At 34.8% G+C, this 23,906-nt stretch overlaps 1 protein-coding gene across 3 annotated transcripts in view; it reads right to left on the reverse strand.

Annotated features, from left to right (window-relative positions):
• The window catches only part of TUSC3 (tumor suppressor candidate 3), a 252,664-nt gene that overhangs the window by 28,563 nt on the left and 200,195 nt on the right, over positions 1-23,906 (reverse strand). For all 3 annotated transcript variants that reach the window (XM_059155978.1, XM_059155979.1, XM_059155980.1), the window contains exon 7: positions 2,504-2,567. In XM_059155978.1, coding sequence (XP_059011961.1) covers positions 2,504-2,567 — 64 coding nt within the window. The remainder of the gene's footprint in view (positions 1-2,503; positions 2,568-23,906) is intronic.

The raw sequence follows: 23,906 nt of genomic DNA on the forward strand, positions 1-23,906 counted from the left end.
GAATTATTATTTCGGCTACTTTTAAAATTTCCCCAGTAGTTTTGATGAGTCCACCATTTTAAAAGACATTTTCTCAGTTACCTTACAACAAACAAACCAGGAGAAGAAAGGAGTAAGTAACTATTGGTAGCATAAAGAGAATAAGCACTTTTATTTTTTTTTTTATTTTTTATTTTTTTTAAGATTTTTATTTATTAGTCAGAGAGAGAGAGAGAGAGAGAGCACAGGCAGACAGAGGCAGAGGGAGAAGCAGGCTCCCTGCCGAGCAAGGAGCCCGATGTGGGACTCGATCCCAGGACGCTGGGATCATGACCAGAGCCGAAGGCAGCTGCTTAACCAACTGAGCCACCCAGGCGTCCCGAGAATAAGCACTTTTAAATCTGTTACATATTACTGTTAAAAATCTACATGGAAGCCTTCATATTGCTTGTGCAATTTCTTTGCATCCTAAATCTCAGCTTGCTGTCAGTGAGCCATGAAATGAAACCCTGGAAAATTCCTGCCATACAATGATGGTCTCAACATGGTTTTTGCTAGGTACTCCTGATGTGTTTCATAGAATAGCTGCTTTGAAGAAAGTACACAGCTAAAATGCTGTTTAATGGATTGAAATAGGATAGAAAATGAAAGCCTACAATATATAAATAAGAGCTAAAATGTCACCTGTAATAGTTGGTTTCCTACCAATGTGCTTCAACACAAATGTATTTTGCTTCATAAATACATGTATAAAATGTAGAGCTAAGTAAAGAGTAAAGATGGTCTTCCTTTATTTTCCGATAAGGGGAAAGAGATGTTCCAATACATAGATCTGGATTCCATTTACTCACCCAAGGCACCTCTGATGTACATAAAGTATGAATTTCTTATTGTATGAAAGTTAGAAAAGAGAAACCTGCCACTTACTGATCAAGACCATAAAACTCGAGAATGTTAATTAAAATACTGTTATTTCTGATTTTAATCTAGGAGACAAACTACGGCAAAAACATAAATCCAGTAGCTTCTTATTAAAGCACACAGGTAATTAAATACATGCAAGCAAGAAATGGGCTGAAGATACACAATTACGCATACAAGTATGTGTAAAGGGTGGAAGATATATGAATTCAGAACTCATGGGAAAGTAAAAGGGGGAAAAAGAAACCCCCAAACCCCAAAATAGCCCCAAAGTGCTATGTGGTTACTTTGCTAATCCTGGTTTTATAAATGAGGAAATTTGTGAGCTTCTTGAGAATTGCAAGTGCTTTAAGCACTCCTACCCTTCTCCTCTACTATAATTAATCGAAGACTCAATATATTACTAACACCTGACACACTGTCCAGAACATATTATGCAAATAAAGTAGATTGCTTAAAAAGCTGACGGTAGAAAATACATACTTGCTGGTGAATTTAAAAAAAATGCACTGTTATAAGGTAGAGAAATAAAAAAACCTTAATGACATTAAAGTCGTTTCCTTCTCGATTAAAAACAAAAACTTCAAGATGGAATGACTGACATTTATTCATAAAATCCTGTGTCATAGATAATAATAACAAATATAAAACTTAACTGATAGACCATAACAAAGAAAAGGGAATTTTAATCCTAGTTCTTCCTTCAACTTAAAAAAAGTCAATTAAATTTTGTAGGTTTTAGTTTTCCTACCTATGAAATGAGGTTTGGACCTAAATGAGTTCTAAGATCCCTTAAAGGTTTAAATAGCTCTGATTATATAAAATACTAAAAATTTGTTTTGGATTACTTCAGTTGAATATCAATCTTGGTAACCAGGAAAGTAATCAAATTTTAGAAACAATTCTATAGGCACACTTTAAATCCTGATGATGACTCAGTATATTCAACATTATAAATGTGACCTTCAAATATTTCTCAAGACACACAAACATAAGTGTTCCCCCAAGAGTAACTTTATTTCATTCTAAGAGTATTCAGAGTTTGGTTTTAATTAGACACTTTAAACTTAACCTCTTTCCTGTTCTATTCTGTCTTCTTTGCCCTTCTACCACCAAACCGTAAACTGTACTCCATTATCTGACTTATAACATTTAGTCTGCTATGGTCCAAAAAGACATGTCTAACCATCTTAAATCTCCCTTTTCCGACTTACCATACTATTTAAGGTAATCAGTAGTAAGACAGTATTTTAAAATTCTGTTTTTTATATTTTAGGACACATTTTTCTCCATTAGGACCCTTTAAAGTAAAGCCACACAAACTCCACAAAAAGATGTTAGTCAAAGATAACCAAAGCAGAGCAAAAGCTATACTTGGCAATTTAACAGTCAGTGAAAAAAAAAGAGAAAATTATAGGTTGTTAATGACTCAGGATAAAAGCAAAATTAAATAGTAAATAATTGGCATAGGAACTGGAAAGTAACATAGTAAAGTTTGAAATTTCATGTCTTTAAAATCTTGATAATTACTGCTATGAAAAAAAGCCAGTTTGATAGCATGCAACTTCTGTCCTTTTCAATCCATCAGTATTTTAAAGGATACTTAGTACCAGAATAATGTGTGACTCGGCCACGAACTGAGCTTGGCTGCTTCCGTGAATGTAGCTCTATAAAACAAGACAAAGAAACAAAAATTACAATCTAAAGAAAAACAGATCTTTTTGTAAGTTTTTTTTCTTTCCTCCCTTTCTTTCTCTCTCTCTCTCTCTCTTTTTTGTATATTTAATTTTATACTATGAAGGGAAATAATAGAAAAATCTAAACTCCTGTTTCTAATTCTTTTGAATAAAATAATTAACTAGAAATAACAGATGAATATGTTGAAATTACTGTAATTTGTAGAAAGCAACTTAATATCAAAAGTAAATTTAATGTAATTTGTTAAAAGGTTTACTACAAACACAAGCATATAATTTAATGATTACTCCACAGTTACTGAAGATATAAGATACAAATTAGAGCAACTAAGTTTATCTTTAAGGAAAAAATTACTATCAAATATTAAATTGCTCTCTTCCCCATTATTAGAGTTTTAAAATAAGATAGCTTTATACATGTATTCATTCCATTAGAGCATTTAAATTGGCCTTAAAAAAAATAAAACTGTTAGGACACTGAGAAATGTACAGTTTTCCATACCATAGTAAGAACTATTAATAATTGATGCCTATCAGTTACAGAAAATATGAGACAAATCTCCATCTAGGATATTTTACTGCTTAAAAAGCTGACTCACATTATTTCTGCTGTTAACCTCTTATGAAAATTAACTGCTATGCAGTTGTTATAAATACACATCATTTTCTAGATTTTCTGATTATAAAAAAAAAGTTTGTAAGAAAAAATAACATCTATAATATAAACCAATGTCCTCAATTTTAACACCACATTTGAAGCATAATTATCATTTGAGAGGACCCTTTTGTTTTTATTTTGGACAATAAATATGGATGAAAGCAAACCTAAAGCATGTTCTTATAAAGAGTAACTACAGATTTAAAAATTACTCGTTCTTGGCCTTAATCTTGGACATGTCACCAAATTTCTCAGAAACTCAATATCCCTTCGTCTATGAAATCAGGAACAGAATTAGATGATTTCTATGATCTTTGTGAAGTATATCAAGTCTTCTGTTTTGTCATAAATTGCATCCTGGTATTTTCATTAAAGGCTGTTTTTTCTACTCTGACCTAACTGGTCTTTGTTTCCATCTCTAATATAAGTAATTCATAGGGCAGCTGTCTTACCCAAAGACACGTTTAGGTATGTTCTTTAAGCCCAGCTTCAAGCAAACTGACTAAAAGAGACTTGGTATTCTAATAGTTTTCACTAATATACTCCACTTGAAAAATCTAAAACTTAGTGATTTGATTAAATTAAAGCTTTGATTCTATTCCAGAATTGGCAACATAATTTTTCCAGTTGTTTAAGCCAAAATCTTGGAATCATCTTATCTATTCTTCTCTCTTCCCTCCTCTCTTCCTCTATTTCTACTCATTTAGAAAATGCACTGACTCTACTTTCAAAATCCACTCCAAATTTAACCAGTTGTAACTACATACAGGAAGCACTAGTAAAAGTGCCCATGGAGGGCTCTGGGTGACTCAGTGAAGTGTCCAACTCTTGATTTTAGCGTGGGTTATGATCTCAGGGTTGTGCAGTTGAGCCTCACGTCAGGCTCCATGCTCAGTGGAGTGTCTGCTTCTTTCCCTCTTTCCCTCTGCCCTCCCCCCGCAACTCCCTGCTAGCTCACTCTCTCCCCCTCTAAAATAAATAGATCTTAAAAAAAAAAAAAAAAAAAAAAAAAAAAAAAAAAAGTTCTCCAGGATAAAGGCCAAGACTTATTGCCTGGTCTAAGCAGTCCCCATCTCTTGCAGAGATTATTGCAATATCCTCCTTTCTTCTCCCTGCCTCTACCCTGACGTCTGTTTGCTAGCCAGATTAATCCTGAGACTCTCTCACTGTCATACTCAGAATCCTTCAATTCTTAAGTGTGTAAGAAAAATATTGTATGATATAATGTATTATCTGCTTGTAAATCACAATTCCAAAGAATCTACATACTCTCTAATTTAAAAAATACAGCTAGATTAAAAACAAAAATCTGAAGTTGATCCTTAAAGACTTACTTCACTATATCTGATCTATAATACATGTGGGCTTACTTCTTGTCTACATGACGCAGTGCAGAGTAAAGGCTTGGAGACAGTCCTGAATCTGCTACTTGCTGTGTTATCTTGAACAAATTACTTAACCTCACAGCTTTAATAGGATTAGGAAGATATTCCTCAAAATATTGTCCTAAAAATTAAGTCAGATAATATCATGGTGAGTAATTAGCACAGCGCCTGGCTTTCTTTGTAGTACGTAGTCAAAAATAATTAAGGTCCTATCATTTTAAAGTCTCTATTTGAAAATATTTGTATCACGCCATTCAGAAATTATTTACATGGATAAATTTAGTGTGTTGAGCTGATATTTTAAAACGATGATAGGAACCTGTACTAATTTTAAGACCAGATACCCTGAAGGACTTCAGGATTTAATAAAGTAGAATTCATTAGATAAATTTTTACTGAACAATTCTTATGTACCAGGTATTAATTTAGGCAATGGGGACCAGGCATAACAAAACAGAAAACAACTAACCCCCCCCCCCAAAAAAAAAACACCTGTTTTCGTGACTTAACACATTCAAACTGTGAGAACACCGTTTGTCTACCTAAGTAAACAGAAAAATTATTGGCACACACTAAAGGCCATTGAGAGCTAATACAAGAATACAAACACAAATAATAAGGAAATATACAAACACAGACTTCACAAAGGCCTGGGCGTTGACCTTAGAAATAGTTATCTTTAATTTATGGGGCCACCCAAAACAATGACTTAATCAATTAAAATGAACTAAAGTGCTTGATTTTTAAGGTGGTCTTAAAATATTGTATTTAATGCACACACTTTTCAAAATCCTTTGACAGGGGTGCCTGGGTGGCTCAGTGGGTTAAAGCCTCTGCCATCAGCTCAGGTCATGATCCCAGGGTCCTGGGATCAAGCCCCACATAGGGCTCTCTGCTCAGTGGGGAGCCTGCTTCCCTTCCTCTTTCTCTGTTTGCCTCTCTTGCCTACTTGTGATCTCTGTCAAATAAATAAATAAAATCTTAAAAAAAAAATCCTTTGACAGAAACATCAAATAATAAATTCCTTTGTAGCTTTAGCATGATTAATGTTTTTTCCCTTTCTGATTTTTACCAATTCTGATAAGGGAAGTATTAGTAACTAATGATAAATTCTTCCTAGCTAATATACGGACAACACAGTTACAGAATGATGAATGGATAAGAAGGAAGTCTGCATGGTCTTAGATACTCGATACATATCTATCTTTTCCATGGAGATAAAATGTTTTAACAAACCATAAATATATTCTTCCCTTGACCAGTTCATTGAACACTTATTTATAGAGCATATAAGTCAAAATCAAATGAAAGACTGGCTCGTAAAAATTATTGGAAAGTTCATTACCATGACATCACCTAACGACCAATTTTATTAAGAAGAAAAATTAAAGGATTTGATTTTTGCATAGCATAAGTAAATAATATATATGAATAACACTTTTCTCTTAATTTCAAGTATCATACTTGAAGATAAAAAAATAGTATGTTTTGTTTAATACAGTGGTTCTAATACCTGTTATAGAAGAGTATCAGAAAAGGAAAAAGAAATTAAGCTAAATATAGTATAGGTCAGTAGATAAAAGGAACCTCATTCCACTTAACTTAATCCTAAATTCTTGGGAAAATGTTATCTGTCATTCTCTGCCTTTTCAATATGTTTTAAAATTGTGTTGGTACTAAGTAGTCATTAAGTGGTTCTTTCATACACTTAAGTATTCTGAAAATAACTGGTTAGTGTGAACCAACAGTTTGTTGTCTGAGAAAGAAGCGATTGTAATGAAAAGTACGCTTAACTCAGAGTCAGGAGTCTTGTTTTCTAGTGCTGATCATCTTCATTCAACTTAAGAAACTAGCTATTAATCTCAGTCAATTCAATCATTTGGGTCTAAGTTTCCTAATTTGAAAACGGAAGACACTGAAATGGATTATATCAAAAAAACAGGATAGTATGGTAGTTTCAATCCAAATTTCAATCCAAATGCTTGAGTTGGAATTCCTATCCTGGATCTGCCACAAGTGTGGCTTTGAGCAAAATTACTCTAAGCCTCAAAGGGTTCAACTGGGAAGAACTATTTCCAGCTGGGGAAAAAAAAATAGTAAGAAGTAAATGAGCTAATACATGTGAAATACTTAGTGTCAGGCCTAAAACCCACTAAGCAGTCAATAAGTGTTATTACAATTAGTTGTCTAAAATTCAAATGAATTTTAACATTTTACTTAGATATGTGACTCACAGATGAACATAATGGCCATTGATTTTATGTCCATTGGTAGTCAATTAACAATAGATTGTGTCTGGGTTAAATTCTCCCTGTCAGTGAATAATTATTTTTTAAACTTCCAAGCTGATATTAAATTTATCTGCCTTGGAGCAAAAGCAAGATCTAAACAATCAACCAGTTTGATGAACCTGAACAGACTGTTGCAGTTAAATGGGCTTTGGAGCAAAACCAAATAGTAACATAAGCACAATACAAAAAATTCTTCACTAACCCATATAAGCCAGGAAATAACTCTTTCGAAGACAGTAATACAAAGGATTCAAATTAGATGTCTCTCCCTTATTCATTGATAAAATATATATTGGTATCTATTTGCTTTGGCATATGTGTCTTGCTGGGAAAAAACCAAAAGTGTACTTAAACCAATCCCAGGGAAAGTGGTTTTGAATATTAAAAATGTAACTTATTTTAAGTGAGTCATTTATAACACCAAGAAAATGGCAAATGCATGAAGTGAAGATTGGATATTGGGTGTTAACCTAATGGCAATCTATCTCAGCTCAAAGGTCAAATCCACAAAAGTGCTTTTGGTCCCATCTTTCATTTTAAAATATGTGGTTGTGTAATGAACCAAGAGCTTGTCAACTGCTAGAAGAAACACTGCTGGGATTATCTTTCAGCAACTACATGAATTTTTTCTGTCCATTTTTTTCATGTATTTTCACTTAAACAACATGTAAATTTCCTTTCTATTCACTTTCTTTCCCCCTTTTTGTACATATTGCAAAAAATTACTTATATGAATCCTTTTAGCTTTTTTCAGTCCCTTATTCCTAGTACAAGAACAATAGACACATAAAATTTAAGATAATCTTAAGTGATAGACTCTGAACTGTCTAGTATATGATTCCTACTCTCTGCAACAGAAGTATTGCATTAGCAAGAAAAGGAATCGCAATTTATTACCAACATGAAAATACTATATTTTCTTTGACAGTACTTCCAAAAAGTCAAAAGAATTGCCTCAGTACTTTTAAATTTTTGTTTTTGAAATTAATCTTGGCTATTTAAGAGTTGGCAGTAGAAGAACAATTGCTTTCCTGATTGAAGCCTATGTAGAATGAGGGATCCATTTTTTGTGTATGATAGAATCGATCATTTTTTTAGGATGTAATTCTAAAGAAATAAGATGATATTTCAATACTGCTAGTAGGAATGCAGTAATGACATTATTTTTTTTTTTTAAGATTTTATTTATTTATTTGACAGACAGAGAGATCACAAGTAGGCAGAGAGGTAGGCAGAGAGAGAGAGGAGGAAGCAGGCTCCCCACCGAGCAGAGAGCCTGATGCGGGACCCGATCCCAGGACCCCGAGATCACGACCCGAGCCGAAGGCAGCGGCTTAACCCACTGAGCCACCCAGGCGCCCCCAGTAATGACATTATTGTCCTGAGTCTGCTTTGTGTGCTTAAGTACCCAGAATACTAAAATGGAATAATCTTTAGTATTTCCTTTTCAGTTTCTTTAGGCGAATTCTAATGTCTTTTAAACTGTTAAGATACTATCTTATTTAGTGTTAAAATTAACAGAAATACTTAAAGGCATCCTATGATCTTTCCCTACAATATACCTGATTAACATGGAACTAATTAATTGGGTCTCTAGTAAAAACAAAGTGTGAGAGAAGGAAGAGGGTAGGAAAGCAGACAGGCTTCTGTTTAGCTAATGGCAAAAAGAAGTATCCTGGGTCACCATTGTTATTGCACAAAACAAGTTGAAATCCCAAGGTACGTATCACATTGACATCTAATAAAAGATTATTATTATTTTTTTTTTTGATGGTTACACATTTCTACCCTTCTCCTAAGGGCCTGTCTTTTTATTCATCATCTTACATCACCTTTTTTAAGGTAGCACCATTGTTTGCTAGGCTGCTACACTAAATGGCAAATGTGATATAGATCATAAAATAGCTAGGCTGAGTCCTTCTGGATTTGCCTGAAGGAAGAGCTATAAATAGGTATTACCTACATCTAGGTGGTAAAGAATGCCACAGTGTTTGATTTCTCTAGAGGGTGCACATAATTCAGGCTTGAAACTCCCAAGTACTTCATTAAATATTTGGCTTATGTTAAGTAATTACAGTAGAATTAAAACAGTTCTTCATGAAAATAGTGATAAATCTGTCTGCCTGTCAAAGTATTTCATTGGTCAGCTGTTAGCAGTAAATTACCACTCTCTGTTAACTGAGATCTTACGGCATCTTTAAGCCTTATTTCAGTTGAACTTACTGCATGACCAGTTGTGGCATATGAAATTGCCTACCTGCCCCAACCATATTCCAAAAAATATTTCTTCAGTTTTTCAAAATTATGATATTTGAAGATCAAAAAGGTTGACCAGTTAACCTAGGTCAGGGATTCTCAAAATGTGTGTGCATGACATTCACCTGGAATATTTGTTTAGTATCATATATGGAGATTATAATGCAATTTAATCTCCATATATTGACCGTTCATGAGCTGAAAGCCATTTCTACACATCTACATTTTGTAAAAGACTCTATAGGAAGAAGAGAATGTGTAATACTTTAAAATTGTCAGAAAGGCTACTTTACTGGGAAAAAAAATCTTACTACTAAGTTTGTTTTAAGTAATAAAAGAATTCCTACATGTTCAGAGAAAATACCTTACTAGTAAGAAGTCTTATGTTGTTGTTTTAGGGTTTTTGACAATAAACGAACTGCTACATATCCAGAGAAAACACCTTATTAGTAGGAAGAGTTATTGTTTTTATAAATAATAAAGAGCCATTATTTCAAATGTAGTCATTTAGGTCTATGGATGCAAGCCTATAAAAAAAGTGCTGGCTGAAATCAGACCCAAGCAACAGAAAAAACTACATCATGTTTGTCAAGCTGGTGAGAAACAGATATTATCACAAGTCTAAAAATCCAATTTCAGTCGTCCTGTCCAGAATTATGAGATATTTTCTAGAACACTAGAAGACATGGGGTAAAAGTTACCAGGAGGCAGAAAAAGAGCATATTAGAAATGGCAGAACCAAATGTTGGGCTAGCAGCTCCTAACTGGGGACATAAGAGAAATTGACAATTTTAGACTAACTGTGACCCCATGCTAAAAAGGGTGTGCTTGGTCCCATTCAAACCCTTCTCCACCAAAAGTTGTGAGCCCTAATAGCAAAGTGGAGAAATCTCTCTCATTATGAGCTTTACCTGAATTTACCAGTCTTACTGAATGATAATTCCTGTATTGTAAGGAGTCAGGGCTGGTAACAACAAAACAGAATAAAAAAAATTTTTTCCAATCTTTCCATTACTAAAGAAATCCTAAACAGAATATGCTGTGAAACAGTTCATTGTAATTGCCACTTCATAGCAGGTCAACCAATGGGAATATAGAGTGTAGGGGTGGAAAACTTCTAGGATAAAAAAAACAACCCTAAGACTTGGACACTAGTGAGAGAAACTGGGGATAAGTGATGTTTGGACAGGCGTCTTTTACTTTCTGAAGAGAACTGGTAATGTGACCAATGAGATAAAGATCTCATACGTATTTTCAAAATGTTGAGAGAATAAAACTATAACATAAATGAGACTTTTACCCTGAGTGTATGGCAAAAAATTAAGACGGCCTATGACTCACCTTCTAAGTAATTTTAGTAATATTTTGTTGACAACACATTTTTCTAGGCTTATTATAGGTTTCATTTCATTGAGTAGCAAAAGAAAATTTGAAATATATAGGTAATTATTCCCATAAAATTTTCTTTTGTAACTAAATAAAATGTTCAAAAGAAATTGTTATATTCAGCATTTTAAAATCCAGCTGAATAGCTTCTAATGTGAGATATACTGAATATGTAAATCTAAATGCAAAAGCTTTTTTAGAATATATATAAAGTAAAATCATATCAGGTATATGTGTATATGTATATATGTAAAGTAAAATCAAAATGTACTTTTTTTTCTTTATATCCCCCCAAATAAGTAACCACTAAGAAAGTTTAATACTCCCAATCATTATTATAAAAGTAATCCAAAATGCAAGAACAAAAAATGAGCAACTTAATGTAGCTTAAATTTTATATCATTCCATGTTAAAAATAAAATCACTCATTTTATATCACCAAATATTTAGCACCCGTGACTGGTCTAAGACATGTGTTAGGAACAGAGCTTCTCTGTGCCCTATTTCAGTTTTCCCCTTTTGCCAACAAATTGAATGATTTCCCCCAGGAAAGTCATTTAATCTCTCTGTAATTCATTTTCCTGGTACAGACTATTTGCTGTTACCTATGAAGCTATTAGGTGATTAAAAAAAAAAAAAAAAAAGATGTTATCAAGCAAAGTCTATAAAATGCATTTAAACAAAAAACAAGAATCACTCTTGTGAAGCACAGATTCTTATATTTCTCTTCTTTTTTTCATGTGTCTATGAAAATGGATGTCTACATCTCCACTCTTAGTACTCACATGATAGATAATTCTTTGATAATTCTATACAGATAAGCATATTCATGTAGATGACAAATGCCGTGGGTGGCCAGGCAATTATTCCTTAATAATGAATCTTTTAGCGTATCTGTTAAATCATTCTCTGAACATTATTTGTACTGTGTATTTATTCATATTGTTGCCTCACTGATTGCAATATGAGCAAAATATTGCTGAGTCAAGTCCTGTTACATCATGCTGGCCTATCTGCTATGCCAGTTTTTCTAGTCTAGTTCTTCAGAAAGCTTTCATTTATATCCTTGAAACTTATATTGTCTTAATAATGTGACTCTTTCTCTGAAGTTTGCCAATTGCTTTAAAAGTCCAGTGTCATTCATTTTCTCCATACATCTAGGACCACTGAATTTTGATGAGTGAAACTGGGAAATCACTGCCTCTAAATCTTGGACATCAGAGACTCTATCTTGACATTTGATATGAAATGCAGTACAAAAGTATGATAAATGAAACCTATCTAAAATGAAAATGAGACTGATAAGGATCCAGACAGAAGACCCATATAACACAGTTGACAGAACCGTGGCTTTCTGAGCCTTGAGAATGGGTTTAACTAATGATGGATGTTACTGGTTGAACCTGCTAATCTGCTAAATGAGACATTAAATTCTTGGTTTAATTTTCTATTTCTTCAAACCTATTATTTGAAAACTGCAAATTATCAACATTCATCTTTACATTTATTCAGCATGCTATCAGTGTGAATTCAGTTATATAAAAAGTATTCTGCATGTAACAGGCTGATACAACTTGAGGTTCCACTATAAAAACTTTATAGCACCAAACACAATAATCTTTAATAGAAGTACCACATTCTAATGGTTGGGAGCTCAAGTTATAGAGCCCAGTTGCTGGGTTTGAATTCTGGCTTGAGGGACTGGCACGTTATTTACTCAACCTTTGGGTTCAGTTTCTTCATCTATAAAACTAGGTTGTTACAAAAATTTAAACCTTTTAGAATAGTACAACATGAAGTAAGCCTTAAGTGTTGGCTATTATTGTCATTTTATTTATTCCAATATTTACTGAATGTCTAACATGTCATAAGTATATTTTTAGGCACTGGACATAAAATAGTTAAATAAATCTGGCCTCAGAGGCTTACAGTCCAGTGTGAGAGGAAGAGTAACATGATCTATGCTGAGACTAGCCTATAGTGGAGCACGGACAGAAGCAGAGACCACAGAGAGGTTACCAGAGCAATCCAGACATAAAATGCTGATGGCTTAAAGAAGGTTGGTGGCAGGTATTTAAGAAGTGATCTGATCCTGGATATATTTTGAAGGAAGAACAGCATGTCTTATTTCCTCTGTTTTTTATGCAAAATGAAACTGTAACTTTATAAATGATAGTGGGAATGTATAGTAAAAATGTAGTTAAAGTAAAAAAATCATAATTATAATATATGTTGTAGTATTTATAGTAACACAAGCATAGAACATTTACATTCGGGTATGGAAATAGAAATTGAAAACAATCTATAGGTTCAGTTGTAAGAGTTTATTAAAACACAGAGGTCCCTCAAATGGTAAACATACTTTAATAATAAAAGAGAGATGTTACGTTATTTGCCCATGAAGTTCTATTCTCTTTTTATGTTTTGTCTCTTGAATGATGCATACTTTTCAATCACAGTTCTGCTGTATGAAAGACCCCTTCTCAGCCAGTCTGTATTTTCAAGTCATGCTATCAGTTCTGTACATTTATTTGAATATCCCACTTGACTATCCTAACACTTTTAAATATTCTCAAATAAATGTCAGTATTCTCCAAACAACTTAATTTCTTTGCCAGAACTCTACACTTCTATCAATAATACAGGCATTCTTCTGATCTCAGTTTCAACTTTGACATCTGTGCCTACATTAATCACAAAGCCAGTGAACACTTCCTATTCTATACTTGCCATTTTTCTATTACGTTGACACAACTGATTCTGTGTGAATGCTTATCGTAGTATGCTAGGATTATGGGTTTCCTAATCTTTAATCTCTCACTCTAGGTAAATCTTCGAAAATCACCACTTTCATCAGTTTACTGCTCACAAAGTTTAGAAAATTTAAAATTGCTGAGAGGCCTTGGCAATATAAGCCAGATACTTTTGTGTCAATCAGTCAGTTAATCAGTCAATCGATACAGCAAATACCTATTCAGTACTTAGGAGTAAGAGATACCGTACTTCATAAAATGAGAAAAACAAGTAAATAGAAAACATGGCGGTTCTGCTCAAAAGGAAATAGAGCATATATACAATAAAGGCAAAAGTGAGAGCACTGTGCTTAACACTGTAGATTTAGTAGACCAAGATTTGAATCTGTGCTTGAATTGCCTTTGTAAATGGGGATAATAATAAGAGTATCTTTCTTCGTGAGAAATGCTATAGGATTAGACTTTGTATATTAGTAAAAGTAGCTATAAAGTTGCATGGCACTTGGTAAGGACTCTACAGTTTTGGTACAAAATGGGTACAGTGACTTTTAGAGAAATGTAAAAGGCAAAATTACTGTATGCTGAAATGGAAGAAAAAAAGACTCCAAAGTTGGCTAACTACAAACAGGGTATTTCAATGTATTTTAAGAGAAGCTAAGGACATGAGGAGAGAATTTCAAACAGAATGTGACAAGGAGACCACAGAATGGAAAGCAAAATTGTTTATGTGATCTTATGGGGTAGGAGTTTAGAGGTAGCCAGATCGAGTACAATTTTAAATACACACACACACACACACACACATATGAAATAATATTCTCTTCTCATTTCCACCTCTATACAGGTTCGTAAGGCTGCTTGATTTCTCTTTTTCCGACACATACCAAGGAATGAGCTTTATTCTTATTGGTTTACCAAAATTTGTCCTGATTTTTAAGGCAAATCAAATTCCTCATCTTTTAATAAAACTTTTCCTGAGAATTTTGCCTTGGGGTAATATTTATTGCTCTTAAGCTATTAATATTTATTGTCTATCACATTTAACCTGTATCTTAGTCACTTATAATTTTAGTGTTATTTCGTGCGAGTTTTCAGTCCAGAATCCTATCTGTTTCAGGAAAATGGATATATTCTAGAATACAAGTAGAAAATATATTTTTTTTAAGATTTTATTTATTTATTTGATACAGAGCACAAGCAGGCAGAGAGGCAGGCAGAGGGAGAGGGAGAAGCAGGCTCCCCACCGAGCAGAGAGCCTGATGTGAGGCTTGATCCCAGGACCAAGGTCATGACCTGAGATGAAGGCAGATGCTTAACCCACTGCACCATCCAGGCACTCTTCCCACATATTATTATTATTATTATTTTAAGATTTTACTTATTTATTTGACAGTAAGAGATTACAAGTAGGCAGAGAGGCAGGCAGAGAGAGAAGGAAGCAGGTTGCCTGCTGAGCAGAGAGCCCGATGTAGGGCTCGATACCTGGACCCTGGGATCATGACCTGAGTCGAAGGCAGAGGCTTTAACCCACTGAGCCACTTAATAATAATACCTTAATAATAAGGTGCCCTTATTATTTTTTTAAAAGAAGTTTTCCCATTACATTAAAAAAATTTTTACAAAGAGATTTATCAACTTGACAAATTTCATGTTACCTTACTTTACTTCAGGCTAAATTCACAATGTGCACAGATTGCACTCTATGCCATTCCTCTTCACACTTCGTAACTCTATGCATTTTACGGAAAACATTATTTTTTAAAAAAGATTTAAGAGAGAGCTCTGTGTGTGTACTTGACTAGGGGTAGGGGCAGAGGGAGAGATCTCAAGCAGACTTCCCGCTGAGCAGCAGGGCCCATGGCGGGGTTTGTTCTCATGATCTTGAGATTGTGACCTGAGCCAAAACCAAGAGCTGGATGCTTAATAGACTGAGCCAATCAGGTGCCCCCAGAAAACATTACTTTTTTTTAAAAAGAGGGGCACCTGGGTGGCTCAGTTGGTTAAGAGACTGCCTTTGGCTCAGGTCATGATTCCGGAGTTCTGGGATCAGGTCCCGTTTCAGGTAGTCTGCTTCTCCCTCTGACCTTCTCCCTTCTCATGCATGCGTGCTCTCTCTCTCAAATATATAAATAAAATTTTTAAAAGAAAAAAAAAACTTAAAAAGTGAACAGTCTTCAAATATTTCAGTGTATTTTAAAACAATTTAAATGCAAAATACATTAAAACCCTAAAGTAAAATGTAAAATGATTCTTCCAAGAATTTATATATTTAGAGTAACTCAGGAATTTAAAATAAAAACTTAGACCATCTATTAACAATTCCCTATTTTTTTAACTTCTCAAATGAAGCTAAAGTAAGTAAAATTCCTCAAACTAGAATGAAGAATAGTTAAACTCAGATTTTTTTTAATCTATATAAATCTTAAGAGTGTTGATTTAAACAACTATAGTGAATGTTATTTAAAATTTATAAAATCAGAGTTTACTGGTTTTAGATTTATAATGAGCTCATTAAATAATGATTCTAAAGTAAATAGTTTTTTTAAAAGCCAATAAAAAAATTTTTTAAATATTTATTTATTAGAGGGAGAGAAAGAGAGATTGAGCACAAGCGGGGGGAGCAGCAAGGCTTAGGAGAAGCAGACTTCCCACAGATCAGGGAGCCTGATGCCAGGCTTGGAGGTCAATGTCAGGCTTGATCCCAGGACCCTGGAATCAGGACCTGAGCTGAAGGCCGATGCTTAACCAACTAAGCCATCCAGGGGCCTCAAAAGCCAATGAAATTTTTAGTACAGATAGTAACATTTGGTGGTTATTAGTATGTACTGCAAGCATATAATTCAAAAAATGTTTCCACAATGGCTGTACCAATTTATAGTCCTACTAACAGTGGATGTGGGTTTCTTTTCTCCATATCTTTGCCGACACCTGTTATATCTTATCTTTTTGATAACAGCCATTCTGACAGATGTGAGGTGGTATGTCATTGTAGTTTTGATCTACATTTCTCTGATGATGAGTGATGCTGAGCATCTTTTCATGTGTCTGTTGGCCATCTGTCTTTTTTTGAAAAATGTCTGTTCAGGTCCTCTTCCTTTTTTCTATTTTTGTTGTTATTGAATTATAGGACTTAAGAGTAAATTTTGGGTATCCACTCCATATCAGACATATTATTTGCTAGTATCTTTGCCCATTTATGAACCTCAAATGCTTATAAACATAAATTATATATATTACACATACATATATATTTTACAACTGGACATGTGTGGAAAAGCAATTGATAAGATCCCCACAAAAATGTAAACCATGCATAATTACTTGTAGAATAAATTTTACAAATTGACAGGAGAATAATGAAAAGGAGGCCTATATGTTTTAAATACAGTTATGTGTCATTTGAGTTCTTTACAATGTTTACAAAAAGTATTTGAGTATTTGTGGGGATCAACATGTTCCTCTAAAAGAAAGGCAAAAATATTCTTGCCATCTAGTAGTTTAAAAAATTCTAGAAAAATAAGAATTGCCTGCAAATGGCATGGGACAAATCAAATTTCAAAACTGATCGAAAAATATCCATCTAATTTAACAACATGGAAATACCTGATGAACTTAGAGTGTGATTTTCAGTGGGTACAAGAGCCAGACTGAAGTGCTGGAAAGAGTGAAAAGGAAATGAAGTAACTTCATGGACACAGGTAACTCTTTTGGTATCTCACACAGGAAATAAGGTCAACTAATGAGTATGGAGACTGGGACAGAGGTGTAGTGGCGAGAAACTTCAGGAATAAACAATGTGGAATACATTACCAAAAAAACCTTAATAACTTTCCATGCTATTTTACAAGTAGCAGCCAGATAAAGAGTAAGCTTAACAAGATCGAGGACTGGTAAGAAAGATATGGTTGGAAAAAAAGATAGGCTGGAGACTCTAAAGAAAAATTGATGTTAGTGTCCTCAGGAGACCAGTTAAGTCCCTTAAAAGAGGCTGACAAAATAGGAAAATATAGGAGAGATCCAACAAAATAGATAAGGAATAAAGATCAGAATAAGCAAAAATAAGAGAGTGGAAGAAACTGAATTCAATGATTAATTTCAAGTTTGAGATCTTGGTTTTGGAATGGTCACAAATTTTGATGAGATGTCAAGTGCTATTTCCCAAATGAGCAATTTAATTGGAATGGAAAGGTAGGTTATAGAATTTAAAGAGAAAATGATAATAAGAAGTCAGTGTGCTAAAAGAATTGACAGCATGGGTGTTCTCAACAAAGGGACTTAAACTTCTTTTTATCATCTCTGAAGAAAGAAGAATGAATTAGATAACCTTTAAAAGTCCTTTAAGACCTTCTAATCTTACTTTACAAAGAAGTTACTACATAATTGTCTTCAATATTAAAAAAAAAAAAAACTGACACTGGGCCTTACATAAGACTGATGAATCACTGACCTCTACCTCTGAAACCAACAATAGATTATATGTTAATTGAATTTAAATAAAAATAAATAAATAAAATAGGTGACACTTTAAAAAAAGTTTAAGTGTCACAAAAAATAGTCAACTCTAAGGAATAAAAAAGTAACATCATTTACAGAAACTGCAAATTAACTTACTGAGGTTTTTTTTCCCATGAAAATACATAAAATAAAGGGCTGAGCAAAAGTAATTTGTCTTAATTGGAATATCATAAGGTAGCTACTGCAATGTTTTTGCTTAGCAAATCATAACTATATATTCATAACTCTAGCCTCCTGTTTATGATTTCATTTCCTAAAAATAGAGTGAAAACCTGACTGTATCAAACTAGGGGAGGAGGAGGATATCAATTTTAAAACAGATTCTTAAATAGTAGAGTAACTCTAATTGTCAAATAAAATTTTCCAAATGGAACACTTATTTCAATAAACAAAATATACTGGCAATTTGATCATCCCTATGGATATAAACAATCAAGGTACTATTTTTCACTAAAAGATACTTGCTTGAGCAAATTAAACAAAACTCAGATAAAAGTATTTACAGCTTTAATTTGCTAAGTAAAACAGACTTGCACAGTACAATGATAAGCTTATCTAAAGATAATGTTAAGCTATCACAAATTCCAAAATTAAGAGTCCTTGATTAATGCTTAAAGCAACTTAAAAATCTATCTTTTGTACCCCCCCCTTTTTTTTGTCTAGAACCTAATAATCTCTTTAGTAACCTAAGTTTTTGGTTTAGAAAAAGTAAAATAGTTGCCAGTGGCACGGATATTCTGAAATTAAGCTTGTCCTCTCAGTCTTCCAAATGTTTGAGAAAAAAGGCAAGATGTTCTATGCGTAATAGATGAACTATGGAATACTACAAGAGAAGGGAGAGAAATGTAGCCTTAGAGCGTAAAGAGGAGAAACTTAGATGAATTATTCAGAAGAAATTTTTCATTATTTTTTATTACGGAGGACAGCTAGTAGGGAGGGGAGAAAACAAGAGGAGGAAGAAGAAAAAGGAGTAGCAGGTTTTGAGCATAAGGTTTGTTACGTCTGCATTACCAGAAGCAAGCCTGCATTTTAGGGCAGAAGTTCTTAAATTTATGTACAAAAATTTAAGACTCAGGAAACCCTTGGGCAGGTGGGTGGGCTGAAGTGGCAGATTAGTGAGTGACTACAGAGAAGCACGGAATGGCTTCTGGAATGCGGGTGACGTTCCAGTTCTTGATCTGGTGTTGGTTATAGGGATGTCTTCTTTTCATGACAATTAACTAAGCTGCATACTTAGGATTTGCACATTTTTTCAAATAGGTATTTCTCTAGAAATTCCACTCAGATAAATAAGTAAAAAATCTGGAGATCATGCTACAAAGGTATATTTCCTTGTCCCATTTTCTGAAATCTGCATTTTATCAAGTACCCTGGGTTGTCTATGCAGCCAATCTCCAGAACATCATTGGAAAACAACAGTTGAGAGTTTCAGAAGTAATTTCTTTGCCAGCTCAGGAATGCTTTTTCCCTCCATAGGTATTTCTAGGCCATTCAATGAATCTGCTGATTTTAAGCCCTGCTACTGCAGCTGGCCAGCAAACAGACTGATCACTGACTGTAGAATAAGGGCTCACCTTGGGTTAGAACGCATTTACACTCTTAATCTTTTCTTATATCTAGGTTTAGTTTTTAATTTTTTTTAAAAAGATGTTATTTACTTATTTGACAGAGACACAGGCGAGAGAGGGAACACAGGTGGGGGAGTGGGAGAGGGAGAAGCAGGCTCCCAGCCAAGCAGGGGGCCCGATGAGGGGCTCAATCCCAGGACCAGGATCACAATATGAGCTGAAGGCAGACATTTAACGACTGAGCCACCCAGGTGCCTCTATTTTATCTAAGTTTAAAAAACACCAGTCCCTATACTAGGTAACACAAAAATAAAGTGAGTTTTTGCATTCAAGAAGTTTAAAATCCACTTTAAGTATATATTACCTAAAATACAAAAAAAAAAAAAATTTAAGTAGCATAAGTGGTAGCAAATAAAGCACTATAAAAGAGGAAGAATGGAGAAACAAGGTTTCTTAGAGGATACCATAAAAGTTAGATAAAACCTAAATTAAATTTCAACGTTAGAAAAAAGAATGAAATATTTCCAGAAAGGGAAGGTGGGGGAGCACTAAGGTAGGGAACGGTACAGTCTGTATGAAGGGTTACCCGGGAAGGAAGTAGAGACCAGGCTAGGAATGTAGGTTGTCACTACATTCGAAAGGGCCTTGAATACAAGGCAGAAATAACTATACCTTATTGTAATTTTACAGGCATAGAAAGTCACAGAAGACTTTGAACAGAAAAGAGAGTGACTTTAGGAAGTTGCATCTGGAAGCCATCAACTTAATGGATTGCAACGAGAGCGAGATGAAGGTGAGTCACTGCGCCGCTCATAGTGATCGGGAATCTAGGCTACACAGTTGGACACATCTGAGTTTCACTGCGACTCTACTTTGACCAAGCTGCTTAGCCTTTCTGAGTCAGTTTCCTCACTTGTAATTAGGGGATAATAGTGACTGCTTCATGTAAGAGCACCATACGGCCTGAAGGAGGCGACACACAAAGCTCCTAACACATTAGAGGTAATTCATCTTCATTGTCCTTTTCACCCGCTTGTTCAGTGGTTGCCTGCTTTTCCTGTGCTCTTAGATTCGATGTATTGAGGTGGCTCAGGTGAGTTTTGCCTAAACTAAATTCTGATGGGGGAAATAAAAGGTAAGTGAAAAGGAAAAAGGAAACAGAGAAAAAACACGAGAGGATAGATTAACTACGTCGAGTTCAATATGCCAAAGGAGAACTGGAAAATATATGGAAGAGCCAAAATACATAAAATCCACCTTCTCTAATAATGCATGTTCTCATCCTCTCATACTTGGATTTTGGCAAAAACTCCCAGACTGGCTCTCCTCCCTCTAGTAAAATAACAGAACTATACATTGCTGTCATGTTAATATTACTGAAAGAAAATTCTCTTTCAGAAGTAACTCATCAATCAGTTAAGTAACCAGTCTGCCTACCTGATCTTCTAAGTAGATTATGCTGGCTGCAACATACCTTTCCAAACTTAATACTGTCTAACATTTGGCTGCCCTCAGGCTATCTTTCCTATATAACACAGACCACTTTCACTGCCATGTTCCCATCTCAGTGTATGATCACCTATCATTTTGAGTGTTTCCTGTCCTCTTTCGAACCAACTAAATATGACTTATCAAATCTAAATTAAGTACCACTTTCGCAATCAAGCTTTTCATAGCACTCAACTCCACAGAGATATTTTTGAATCTGAAACTGAAGTATTTATAAATCAAAACCACCAAGTTTATACTTGCCTATATATGGTTTTGAATTGTTTTCTGCTTCGTTTTATTATTAGTCTCATGACTCCAAATGGTTTGTGAAGTTCTTGAAATAGGATCAAGATTATGCATATGAATCTCCAAAGTACCTAGGATAATGCTTGGCAGAAAGTGTTCTTAAATAACTGCTGATTGATTATTCAAATCAAATGCTGTATCTAAACTATCAGTGTTTCTTCCTTCCCCACCAAAAATCTGTTATGGCATGCATTATCAACTTGTCTCCCAAGCCAATCTGAAAATCATCTCAATTCTCTCTTTTAACTCTGCTCATTTTACTGCCTATGAAGTTCTGTAATTACCTGTCTTTAGTCACTACCACACATTTATTCATCTGTTGCCTCAATCCCCAAACCAGACTTTCAACAATTTTTATATCACTTTTCTAAAATACAAATCTGCCTGTGCAGCTCAAAGGCTGATGGGCTTCTGAGGGCCAAACGCCTACACAAGACAGTGTGAACATCGTCGTGTAGCCTACGAGGCTTGCCTGATCGACTTTCTCAGTGTCGCCTGAACAGTACTCAGGTTACTCTATATCCTCTAAATTTATTACCCTGAACCTTCCAATAACTTTTCATGCCTCTATCCTTTTAGGCATTTTCTTTTCGTTTTTTTTTTTTAATATAATTTTTTATTTTTTATAAACATATATTTTTATCCCCAGGGGTACAGGTCTGTGAATCACCAGGTTTACACACTTCACAGCACTCACCAAAGCACATACCCTCCCAATGTCCATAATCCCACCCCCTTCAACCAAACCCCCTCCCCCCAGCAACCCTCAGTTTGTTTTGTGAGATTAAGAGTCACTTATGGTTTGTCTCCCTCCCAATCCCATCTTGTTTCATTTATTCTTCTCGTACCCACTTAAGCCCCCATGTTGCATCGCCAGTTCCTCATATCAGGGAGATCATATGATAGTTGTCTTTCTCCGCTTGACTTATTTTGCTAAGCATGATACGCTCTACTTCCATCCATGTTGTCGCAAATGGCAAGATTTCATTTCTTTTGATGGCTGCATAGTATTCCATTGTGTATATATACCACATCTTCTTGATCCATTCATCTGTTGATGGACATCTAGGTTCTTTCCATAGTTTGGCTATTGTGGACATTGCTGCTATAAACATTCGGGTACACGTGCCCCTTTGGATCACTACGTTTGTATCTTTAGGGTAAATACCCAATAGTGCAATTGCTGGGTCATAGGGCAGTTCTATTTTCAACATTTTGAGGAACCTCCATGCTGTTTTCCAGAGAGGTTGCACCAGCTTGCATTCCCACCAACAGTGTAGGAGGGTTCCCCTTTCTCCGCATCCTCGCCAGCATCTGTCATTTCCTGACTTGTTGATTTTAGCCATTCTGACTGGTGTGAGGTGATAATCTCATTGTGGTTTTGATTTGTATTTCCCTGATGCCGAGTGATATGGAGCACTTTTTCATGTGTCTGTTGGCCATCTGGATGTCTTCTTTGCAGAAATGTCTGTTCATGTCCTCTGCCCATTTCTTGATTGGATTATTTGTTCTTTGGGTGTTGAGTTTGCTAAGTTCTTTATAGATTCTGGACACTAGTCCTTTATCTGATATGTCGTTTGCAAATATCTTCTCCCATTCTGTCAGTTGTCTTTTGATTTTGTTAACTGTTTCCTTTGCTGTGCAAAAGCTTTTGATCTTGATGACATCCCAATAGTTCATTTTTTCCCTTGCTTCCCTTGCCTTTGGCGTTGTTCCTAGGAAGATGTTGCTGCAGCTGAGGTCGAAGAGGTTGCTGCCTGGGTTGTCCTCAAGGATTTTGATGGATTCCTTTCGCACATTGAGGTCCTTCATCCATTTTGAGTCTATTTTTGTGTGTGGTGTAAGGAAATGGTCCAATTTCATTTTCTGCATGTGGCTGTCCAATTTTCCCAGCACCATTTATTGAAGAGGCTGTCTTTTTTTCCATTGGACATTCTTTCCTGCTTTGTCGAAGATTAGTTGACCGTAGAGTTGAGGGCCTATTTCTGGGCTCTCTATTCTGTTCCATTGATCTATGTGTCTGTTTTTGTGCCAGTACCATGCTGTCTTGATGATGACAGCTTTGTAATAGAGCTTGAAGACCGGAATTGTGATGCCACCAACGTTGGCTTTCTTTTTCAATATCCCTTTGGCTATTCGAGGTCTTTTCTGGTTCCATATAAATTTTAGAATTATTTGTTCCATTTCTTTGAAAAAGATGGATGGTACTTTGATAGGAATTGCATTAAATGTGGAGATTGCTTTAGGTAGCATAGGCATTTTCACAATATTTATTCTTCCAATCCAGGAGCATGGAACATTTTTCCATTTCTTTGTGTCTTCCTCAATTTCTTTCATGAGTACTTTATAGTTTTCTGGGTATAGATTCTGTGCCTCTTTGGTTAGGTTTATTCCTAGGTATCTTATGGTTTTGGGTGCAATTGTAAATGGGATTGACTCCTTAATTTCTCTTTCTTCTGTCTTGCTGTTGGTGTAGAGAAATGCAACTGATTTCTGTGCATTGATTTTATATCCTGACACTTTACTGAATTCCTGTATAAGTTCTAGCAGTTTTGGAGTGGAGTCTTTTGGGTTTTCCACATATAGTATCATATCATCTGCGAAGAGTGATAATTTGACTTCTTCTTTGCCGATTTGGATGCCTTTAATTTCCTTTTGTTGTCTGATTGCTGAGGCTAGGACCTCTAGTACTATGTTGAA

The sequence above is a fragment of the Mustela lutreola genome, chromosome 18, assembly GCF_030435805.1.
Source record: "Mustela lutreola isolate mMusLut2 chromosome 18, mMusLut2.pri, whole genome shotgun sequence".
In the NCBI taxonomy this organism is placed as follows: domain Eukaryota; kingdom Metazoa; phylum Chordata; class Mammalia; order Carnivora; family Mustelidae; genus Mustela; species Mustela lutreola.